General features: G+C 34.1%; 1 protein-coding gene across 1 annotated transcript; it reads left to right on the forward strand.

Moving 5' to 3' along the window:
- The first annotated feature begins 303 nt into the window (after positions 1–303).
- On the forward strand, positions 304–5,172 carry LOC133326879 (serine-aspartate repeat-containing protein I). Its single transcript, XM_061535495.1, has 3 exons — positions 304–446; positions 4,372–4,724; positions 4,803–5,172. The coding sequence occupies exons 1-3, from the start codon at positions 421–423 to the stop codon at positions 4,958–4,960; spliced, it is 537 nt and encodes a 178-aa protein (XP_061391479.1). The 5' UTR covers positions 304–420; the 3' UTR covers positions 4,961–5,172.
- The last annotated feature ends 6,193 nt before the right edge of the window (positions 5,173–11,365 follow it).

Below are 11,365 nucleotides of genomic sequence, written 5' to 3' on the forward strand. Positions count from 1 at the left end.
TACAGCAATAGCAGAGGTAAATGCGAAATTCTATTGCCATTGCAAGCGTTGCCATTAACTGAACGAAACTCAACGAAATTCTAGCCGAATACAACGATTCAATTCGACGCCAACTAATTCGATACAATTTCGACAATCATTCGGCGTTAATCAGCGAGCGGAAGCAGACGTGTGCAGTGGCCAGTGTTAAAAAGCAGAAAAAAGCAAAGTAGAATTTTTTAAAATACAAGACCTCATTTGTGTGTGCGCTTCAAGTTTAACAAATAAAAGTCTCTTTTTAATAACTGTACATTGTACAAAAGTGTGACTGGATTTGTGTTTTATTTGCCAACAAAATAAAATACAAATTTCTGTAAAACCAATCAAATTTTAAAAGTTTTTTAAACAAGTTTTTAAATTAAACACCAAACTTCCAACAAAATGGCCGATGTTGCTGTAGAAAAGAAGTGAGTATAAAATGAAATTTTGCGAAATTGTTGAAGAAAAGGAATTGCGAATCATTTGGAATTCGGTAAAAAAATTGTTTATTTAAAATTTATGCAGAAATTCGATGAAAAAATGTGTTGTGTGAAAAATGGACTGGAAGGAAAATTTTTCTTTTTTGAAATTTTGTCTGTATCACAAAACAGCGGCATTTGCGAAAAAAAAATGCACGGCGTCCCTTTGCTTGGATGGTGGTTAAAGCGGCTGCTGCTGTCTTATTTCCTCTTGTGTGTTGTGTGCTTTGGCCGCACGAAAGTTGTTCATGTCTCATCTCTTCAGCGGCGTCGTCGTCGTGTATAGTTGTTTCTGTCTACCTTTTTGCCGTTCGTGTGTCGGTGAATTTTTGGTGCTTTTTATTTATGTACAACAACAAAGTGACGTTAAAATGAAGCGGCATTTGAAAACACTTGCGTTATAAAATATTTCTTCGAAATTAAAAAAGACGCCAAGTCGTTATTTTTGCGGTGTTTCTGTGAGTGTGTGTGTTCGCTCGCATTTGTTACTGCGGCCGGCGTAGCTGTTGCTGCCGCCGCCACCACCATCAACATCATCATCACTTTGAGCAGCATTTTGTATAATGGGAAATGGAGTATGTACGTTATTCGGTGATGATGATGATATTAAGGAGAAGAACAACTGGTCTCTGGCTGCTACACATCGTGGTTTTGTGATGTGAGTGAGTTTGGATCCAGGGTTGTTGGCGGTGGATGTTGATAAAGAAGAGGATGGTTGGTAGGTTTTGGCGCGGTGCAGGGTCGTCTTGTACACTTTTGGTAGCATCAAGTAAATCAAACCAAGCGACGTCGGCGAGTCCGGGCCAACCAGCCAGCCATCTATTCATGCCTCAGCAAAAAGTGTATAAGTTTTGCAATATGTGTATAGACATTTTTATGTCGGTTTAAAGAAGCATATTTTTCGTTTTAGTTGTGCTTGGCTTGTTGTCTTCCGGCTTGTGTGTTCACATAATGCCGGTTTATAGGAGAAAACCGTTTGTGTACATGAGAAAAAAAAATAGTTTTTGATATTTTCTTTCAATTAGTTTTTGATACTACGTAGTAGTGTGTGCCTAATTTTCTTATTTTCCATTACTATTCGGATCATTGCCAAATTTGTTTTTCAAATACACGCTATTTATTTTGAACATTCATTTCTTTCGATTGGATCGGATCTCTCCCCCGCTTTCCTTTCAAGTGTCTATGTGTAATAAGTTCATGTGCACACACAAAACGTTAATTGATTTGATTTCTGTTCTCATTACATACGATTGAAATTTAAAAATATTTTCGAATTCCCCCCTTTCTAGTGGCAGAGTGTGAGGAATAAAACAAAATGTAAATTTTTAATTTTTTTGCTTGGTGATGCCATTTCTGTTTATCGTACATTTTTTTCTTCGTTTGGTATGCCTTTGTTGTAGCGGCGTCGTCGTCGTCTCATAAGCTCTGAAACACGTTTTGGTGGTATTCTACCTTTAAAAAAAATGTCGCTCTAAATTCATTTTGTTGTTGTGCATGGCTTAAAAGAATAGCTGTGTGCGACTTGATGGTTTTTAGCAATTTTTTTCATTTCTTTTTTTTTGTATCTATTGGTCATATTTTCCATGTCTGTCTATTCATGTTATCGCGATCATCTTCCATTTTTCATAAACGAAGGTTTTTTTTTGCCGTACCTAATTGAGGCACGCATAAAATATTAGGTTCGTCGGCATTTTTTTAGTTCAGCTTTGAAAAACACCATTTTTCATTTTGGCAGTTAGTATAAGCAGCTCAACTAAATTGTATTGTTTGTACGTGCGAGAGTGTGTGTTTGTTGTGTCGGTGTTTCTACTCTCTGCCGGTATAAAGCAAAGCCCTGTTCGTTCAAATGTCCGTTATTTTTCATCGTGCTTAACAACATTTTTGTTGGTTGTTATATATTTTACTTGAGAGGGGCTTATTTTTACTTGATTTGTGTCTCTATCTCTCTGTCTTCTTTTTCCTACCATTTTTTCAAACCAAATGCAAAAGGCGCGCAAAAACCTTTGTGTGCATATTTGCCTCTCTTTTTTGCAAACACCAAAACCATGACACTTTTTTTGTTGTTGTTTTCCCTCTAGTTCTTCTCACCTTTTGTTATATTTGTTCTTCCACCAAGCACAGTGTGCTTCGTCGTCATTGTTGGAAGAAGTAATAGAAGTAAACGAAAAAAACGAAGCGGTGGTGTGTGGTAAAGAGTGGATGAAGGCAGACAACAATCATCAACAACAATGCTTTTTCTGTGTATTTGCTCTTGCTTATCTCCCCTTCCTCCCGTTGTTCGTTTCCTTGTATAATTTTCGCATTCTGTGTGCTTTTCTCATTTGGCTTTTGCCTTTGTGTTCTTTGGTTCTTTATCGTGTTTTTCTTCTTTGTTGTGTCGTTGTTCAACAACTAAAAAAATACACATGTTTCTGCAGTAACGAGAAATAAAGCATGGCAAAAAATGTGTGCGTCTGAGAGAAGCAACTGGAAGAAAATTTGTTGATTGATTATTTAGTTAAGAGAGGGGTGAGGGAGATACGAATGAGCGAGGGGAGACATAAAAAACAATAGCAAAAACAAAAGCTGCTGTCAGGAATAAAAAGCCGTAAACTAAACAATTTTAGAGCGGCAGATGTGTGTTGTTGAGTGTATTTCTATTTTTAGTGGTGCTGCTTGTGTGCTTTGCTTGTCATCAGTCAGTGGCCGTGATGTGTAATTCCATGGCAAATGAGGAGGAATGCCTACCCCCATGTATATCTTCCCCTGTAGTTAACACAATTTCCTCATATTTACGTGAGTGTGTATGTGTGACCTTTGCAAAAACCCATTAATGCCGGCTTCTCGTTAATGTCTTCTTTTTTATTATGGCTTGAAAGTACTTGAACTATAAACATTAATTACGTGAGAATAGAAACATGTGTATACAACGAGAAAATGTGTTTTTGTTGTTGATGAGAGGGCTTTTTGGGAGAGTTGTGTATTTTCATAATGTCATGTAAATGTTACAAGGCAGATTCATGCCATCGGTACTAATCGAATTTCGATAACTTGTGAAAGTGATTATCGTTTGAGGTTTAAAATGGTTTTTTTAACGGCCTTTTTCCTCTAATTAATCATTTCCAAAGCGAACTTATGAACATTTTAAGTACAAAATGATTAATAATGGGCCAAAGCTGAATGTTGTTTCGCCTTAACCCCTGTCATTTCGAGATATATTGACATATGATCTATTTCATTCTGATTTTCTATTTCAAGGACGTTGTTTTTATATCAATAATGTGTATAAGAACTCAAAAATGTATTCAAACATTTTTTTTACCTGATTTAGATCTCTTTTTAATCCACAAGCTTTTTTACATGTTTGATACTTTTGTTTTTTCATATGGCGGAGCTGAATCACTTATTGATTTATTTAAATGGGGTTTATGTCAAAAATTATTATCTGCATTCTAATTTATCAATCTGAGGTGTTGAAAGATCATCATGTTTGAATCCTATTGACATTCATGCACAAAAATGACACATTTATATTCCGAATTCTACTCGCCAGAAATTTCACAAAATTTAATATTTAATAATAAAAAAAATATATTTACTTAAACGACAGGTTTTTTGTGAAAGCCAGCAGCACACACAAAAAAATGGTTAACATCACCCCACCCCAAGGTGTCGATTTGCGTGTTAGTCACACGTTATTCCACAATCAATGCGCTCTACAAAAGAATACAATAAATTTTTAATGTTAAATTAGAATTTAGATAAGGGGTGACATTTTCAGCGACTTGTGTGTGTGTTGTTTAAAAAGACATTTCTAATTAATTTTGCTTGGGTATTTTAGACTACGTATTTTTATAAAAAATGTTTTATTTATTTTTTTACTTTTCATTTTTAGCGAAACCCCCGTTGTCGAGAAAGTTGCAGCAGAAGAAGTTGATGCTGGCAAGAAGGATGTAGCAGAAAAGGAAGTCGTTGCCGACAAAACAGATGCTGCCGACAAAAAAGAAGCTGCCACCACCGACAAAAAAGAGGGTGAAGAAGCAACCACCACTGAAAATGGTGATGCTGCCGCCGCTGAAAGCAGCGAAAAAGCCAAGGAGAATGGTGATAGCGAAGCTGCTGCCACAGAAACAGACGGTGCTGCTGCCGCTGAAGCCGAAAAAACCCCTGCTGCCGCTACTGAAGAATCTGCGCCAGCCGCTGCCGAAGAAAACGGCGTAGAAGAAACTGCCAATGGCGATTCTACAGGTAAATAATTAAAATACCCCACACAAATTACGTTCAAAAATAATTTTAACACATCTTTTTTTTCGTTTTGTGTTACAGACTCCGCTCCCGCTGAAGCTGTCAAAAGGAAAGTCACCGAAGGTGAAGCCAAAACAGACGAAGCTGCTGAAGTGACACCCGAAAAGAAAGCCAAGTTGGAGGAAACTTCAAAAGAAGAAGTCCAAAATGGTGCGGAGGCTTCAGAAGTAGCGGCTTAATTAATCTCTCTCCATTAAACACACACAACAACCTACCCTCTACTATATATAATATATATTAAAAATAACACACAAAAACTAATTCTAATAATTTACTTACATTAACATTAAAAAAATGAAAACTTAAGAAAACAAATCCTACAAAGCGAAAAGAAAATCACAAAAAAAAACACGGAAAGATGAAAACCTCTGTAAACTACCTACAAAACAAAGAACACCAACAACAAACAACCAACCATTCAACAAAAACAACAAACAAACTACAACAATTTCAAGACATTTCAAAATAATTTTTATAGACATTTAAAACAAAACAAAAAATATAAAACAAAATTTTAAATACATTTCTACTCGTCTTGTACTGAATTATTTCATTTTGTTAGAGAGATCGATCAAAAAACAACAAATATTTTAACATTTTCCTAAAGCAAAGGATTAAAGAAGAAGTGAATCCATTTTTAGTTTTTTTTTTTATACATTGGTCTTGGTCCATGTATCCCCATATTCGATTACTAGATTTGTGTATGACTTCTGATATATGGTTACCATTATTTTGTCAACCTACAGAAATTTTGCTAAGCATATATTTTTTCTTTGGATGATAAAATAAGGGATTATTTATTGGTTGGATTTATTGCAATTCATCTCATACGTGTATTATCACAAGAGAAATGTACTATAATTTTACTTATACGTATATATGTATACTTTTAAGTTATGTGTCCCTGCCAAAATCTCCTCTTCTACCATATCTCTCCATTTAATCTGAGAAGAATTCCTTTACGTTTTTTTTTTTACATTCACACACACAAGGATGATCCTCATATATTTTTTATCTTGTACTTCGAATAATAATTGATAGACAAATAGTATGAAAGAACACACACACACACATCATCAGTTGAAACAACAACAAAAACAACACTACCTATACCAGACAAAAGAAGTAAAAGGCTAAAATGTTGTAAAAAACCGTAATAACAAAAAGTATATTTAAAAACAAGAACAACAACAAAAACATTCAATAAAATACATTCGATTGAAAACAAAACAAATAAAACACAAACATTTGAAAAAAAAATGAAAGATCTTTTTATTTTAATTAAATTGGAAAACAGATTTTAAGCTGAAAGAAGGAAGTTTTCAAGTTCGGTTGGCTCGATAACGACGGAACTATACATGGGTATGGGGAAGTCCAAAATGATCGGATTATAATTGAAACATCAAATGGGTTGAATGGAATGATGATATGGGTTGGTATGTTAAACATTTTTGTATTGAATATTAATGTTCCAACTGTTTTAGTATGACCAAAAGTTTGTCATTGCCAGGGCCGACCACTACACGGAGATTCGATCAACGTTTTTTTTTTTTGCATTGGGTAATGAATATAGAAATTAATAGGAAATTGGAATGAGAGTTGAATAAAAAAACCCTCAAAATATCTTTCATCCTAAAAGGGATAACATGCTCCGATTTGGTCCGATTCCCATGCAGAATATCTTGCGTTGTAGATTCTTTAATTATCCAGATCGTAGAAGGCACGTTTGTAATGCAAACACATGCGCGATATTCAGTTAATAAAAAAGCTATTTTCTGAATAGAAAAGCTTATGGAATTTTTTCGAAAGTTTTAACGAGTGATTCACATTATGATGAATCATATTAAATGTGCACTGCGTATTTTGTATAAAATATAAATTTCAATGTATACATATATCGCATGTAATAGCATTTGGCGATTCAACTAGATTTCACAACTAAGACAAAAATCGTAAAAGCGTGGTACAATATTGTTCTTAATATTAATGTATATATTTTTTTGCTTTGTGGACATTAAACCATTCTAGAATAATGCTTTGGTCCATTGAAACTGAACCTGATAAGCATTTGAAAGTATTGAAAAAAGAATTAATTATTAATATTGAATATAATTATTTTATTAATTATAATTTTTATTACAATGAAAAACGTATCGTTCTTAAAACAACCTTCAATGAAATTATTTCGATAAAACCCGATAACTAACATCGATCGATCGTAAATGAAATATTTTAGAGGCAAGAATGCAACACAGAGAATTTTTGTCAATTTCCATCTAGATTCCATGGCTAATTTGTCAATATTTTTTTAGTCAATCGTCAACTTTTTTGTTGCCTACTTTGTGGCTGAGGCATGTTTTACACCTTAGCTAAACACAAAATAATGAGGGGGAAAGGAAAAATGACGAGTCAGAACCGTAAATCAATTTCTAATTATTTGAGTCGTTTATTTTGAAAGGGGTTTAAGTCAATTTTTTCTTATATTGAGATATGTAACAAAGGTCCCACCTTCAGGCCTTATCTAGGTTTGGTTCAAAACGGAAAATCCATTCGCCTGACATTGGATTTATAAAAATTGAAAATTTTGAACATTCGGGGGGGAGGTACCAGAAGGATGGGACCAATGGTTTCCATCTTCGGGCTTGATCTAGGCTGGGTAAATATAACACGCTGTGCAAAGTTTGGTTCAAATCGGATACTCCATTCGCCTGATATTTGATTTATAAAGATTGTCAATTTCCACCATTTTGTGAGGGAGTTATCAGAAGGATACGCTCAATCAGAATTTTCATAGCTGAATAAACGACTTTTGTGAATTTTCTTAAAATTTAGATGGTCTTAATGAAAATTTCGGTGAAAAGCCTTAGCTGAATTAGAATTTCCATTGCTGAATAGTCGATTTTTATGGATATACCTCAAATTTTGGATATCTTTATGAACATTTCGGGGAACAATTTTAGCTGAATTTTAATTAACTTTGATATGTCTTTATGACGAATTCTTTAAAAAAATTAGGTTAATTATAATTTCTGTAGCTGAATTGCCGATTTTTATGGATATTCCTAAAATTTAAGATGTCTTTATGAAAACATTTGTTGAAAAATCTCAGCTGAATTAGAATTTTCGTAGCTAAATAATAGATTTTTATGGATATTCTAAACATTTGATATATCTTTATGAGGAATTCTTTAAAAAAATTAGCTTAATTATAATTTCCGTAGCTGAATAATCGATTTTTGTGGATATTCCTCAAATTTAGGATGTCTTTATGAAAAAAAATTCGTTGAAAAATGGACACATTTAAAATAAAAGCCTCATTTTATTTCTTTGCAGTTGAGACCTTTAGTTATTTCATCATATTGTTTGCTGGGTAGTTGGCAATGAATAAACTCTCTCTCTCTCTCTATAATATTTTGTTCATCATCTCGGCGCTAAATAAAAACATTATTGGTAAAACTTAATCTGTGTCATAGTCATATTAATGACGCACAATGCTTTGTAAACGTTGCTCTCACTCTGTGTATATCTCTTATGCCAAATAACCTTATTTTGGTACCAATCGACTAACTAACAATTTCCATGTGAAATTCCAACACATCAAAATACGTCAACAGAGCAGCCTGACAATCAGAGCTCATTTCCAGTAATCAATTGGTTAGTTTGTGAGCGCTATCCACACTGAGAGAGATGAACATCAAAAGAAATTAGAAGAGAGCATCTTAGGCTGTCGGCCAGGGATGGAAAATAAAAAATGTGAAAAGGTACCAAAAGAGTACATTTTTTAATAAAAGGGTACTTTTTTCAAGAAAATACAAAAAAAAATATTTTATTCAGTTTCATAAAGATCGATTTTCAAGATATCACTTAGTGTACCTTTCTGATGGTAATAATATGAGAATTCTTGCTTCTTTCGATTGCATTTGAATATGTATGCTACTGACTAATTTCAAATTCATTACCTCTTTCTCGAAAGCCAATACATATACCCCAAACTAACATGAATTTCAGTTCCAAAGTGCTCTTAAAATTATTGAAGTAAACACGACGACTAGGAATATCATCAATTTGCCTACCTTAGGAGATAGCAGAGTATTCCAAATTGAGTATCTGACAAACATATCCATTTGTAATTTTAATCATAACTGAACAGTTATCAGTCGAAAACCTGTTCATTTTTTCAAGAGAAATATTGCAATCACATCAATATCTTTATCTGCATACTTTTGTCGGTAAATCCATAACAAATTCTAATCCAAAAAAAAAAAAAAAAAAAAAAAAAATATATATATATATGTCATTGCTTAATGAAGTATTGGAATGGTACTGAAATAGTCACGGGGGTACTACGGTACTTTTTTGGGTAAAAAGGTACTGAAAAAAGTACTATTGTACTGAATTTTCCATCCCTGCTGTCGGCATATGTTCTCCTTGCTAACAATTGATAACGTTTCTTGTGAGACGACGGAGAAAGAACAACAACAACAAAGACTCCAACAAAACACTCTCGGCCCGTTTGAATAATATCAGTCTTCTTGCTGTTTTGTTCAGTATTCTGTGAGAATTGAATGCAAGTGCATGAAAAAGCGGAATAAATCTTGAAATTCGTTTGTTGTGTAAAGCATTTTTGGATTTTCGTTATATTTTGCAAATAACAAACAATAAACCTAAAATAAAAAGAAAACGATAGTAATTTATAACGTGAAATAAAACACAAAACATTGTTGCTGGCCGATTCGTGTGTGTTTTTTTGGATTAAGGAAGCAACAACAGTTATAAAGAGCCTATACACCTGTGTGATACGTAAAATAAACGGTTTTTGTGGCATGTGACTGGCTGATTGTGAAAAAACAGCAAAAAACCTTGCGGTTATTAAATAATAATAATTACATTCATTCAACTAGTATAATTTATCATTTATTTGCCAAACTGCAACGCCGCCGCCTGCTATTACACTCAACACTTGTCATTTCCAATACCGAGGTTAATTATCGACTCACGCATCGACGAACGCATCGCCTGCGTTTTCATAATCACCCATCACCACCAACAACAACAACATCATCATCAACTAACAACAACTGTAATTCAAACAAGAAGTATCACAGAATTTTGTGTCCTACAGCAGCCAATAAGAAGAACAAGAACTAGCCGAAGATTGGAAAGTGGAAAGACAGGAAGAATACAACCACAACAATATATATGGCTTCCTCCTTGAGGACGGTAAGTTTTATTCGTCTTTTCTTTTGGGTACTTTTCCATTATCTCAGTGCCCGTGTAATTGTGCCATTTAACACGTGGATTAACCTATCATGGCTATATTGCGTCCCCAATTGCCAACTCATAAAATCAACAAAAACAATAATAACAAAAAAAAACATTGTTGTTTCGTAAAACGCATTCCAAGGATAGATAAGTACGAAAAAACAGAAAACTCTTATCGCCGCGTGCCGGGGGAATTGAACTACTCGAAATGCGAATATTGCAAGCAGATCGTTAATGTTGTGCAGTGATCGTAATTATTACACTAGCGAACATGTGATTTTTGTTTTTGTGGTGTACAAGCGGAAAAGTATAGATTAGGGCCTGGTTGCGAATAGTTTTGCAATTTTTATTTTTGTTTACAGATAACCCTAAGAGCCCCAATTACATCGATATAAATTTTTCTGGCGGAAATCTATACTTCTGGAGACACGGGCCTACAAAAGTACTGCTGGGATATTTTTCCGGCTTTTTAAAATTCTCTAAGGCAATATGGGTATCAATTTAAAGCGATTGAGGTCCTGATTACAAAAATGTCATTATGTAATCGATGAAGTCCATACTTCCTGCGCATCAAAAAAGCATATGGTTCTAATTAGGGTCACTGGTACTAAAATTTTCGGCTTAAGTCTAGTTTAGGGTCCCCTCGCGGATCGCGTTGAAATTTTTACCACATGTAGTCCTTGGGGTCCTGATTAAAATTGTATACATTTAAATACCAGAGACTCAGGTTTGAAAATTAGGGTTGAACCATCTACATACCCAAAATGGGGTAGGACCTTTATACGGAGCCTATGCAAAAAGAGAATCTATATTTAAAATATTTTGTAAGTAAATTTTGTATTTACAAAAGCCCGGAATGGCAAATTACACTTACACAATTCACTTCGGTTGGAAAGTGCGCCGGATACCATAAAAATATATAAATTGTTGCGTAAAATGTTTATGAGGACTATGTCAAAATATGATCCTACATTTAACAATTTCAGCGAAGACGGTTTTCACCCTCCAAGAATCCGGAATATAAAATTACAGCCTTTGAAAAAATCGGGAAATCAGAACGTAAAGTTACATTGAGTTATTTCGCAAATGGGTCCATATTACAAATGTTAAGAAATTCTTTACCAATTCGGAACGTCAAATTACAGCTACATTACTTGGAAAATGCACCTAGTAGTATTACTTTTTGAGCCATTTTGAACGTTTTGTGCAATGAAGTTTTTTCCCAGTGGACTATATATCACCTGAGATTTGACGATATAGATGTCATTATCCCTAGTAGAGACGACTGGAACCATAGCATCACTCATCTGGAACGTCAAATT

The sequence above is a fragment of the Musca vetustissima genome, unplaced genomic scaffold (genome assembly GCF_032173495.1).
Source record: "Musca vetustissima isolate MV318-11 ecotype Yass unplaced genomic scaffold, APGP_CSIRO_Mvet_v1 utg3201, whole genome shotgun sequence".
NCBI classification, from domain to species: Eukaryota; Metazoa; Arthropoda; class Insecta; order Diptera; family Muscidae; genus Musca; species Musca vetustissima.

Bases quoted from the DNA above. Each gene is read 5' to 3' on its own strand.
- LOC133326879 (XM_061535495.1), top strand. From the start codon at position 421: ATGGCCGATGTTGCTGTAGAAAAGAA. The intron at 447-4,371 runs GTGAGTATAAAA...TTTCATTTTTAG, and splicing joins GATGTTGCTGTAGAAAAGAA to CGAAACCCCCGTTGTCGAGA. The intron at 4,725-4,802 runs GTAAATAATTAA...TTTGTGTTACAG, and splicing joins TGCCAATGGCGATTCTACAG to ACTCCGCTCCCGCTGAAGCT.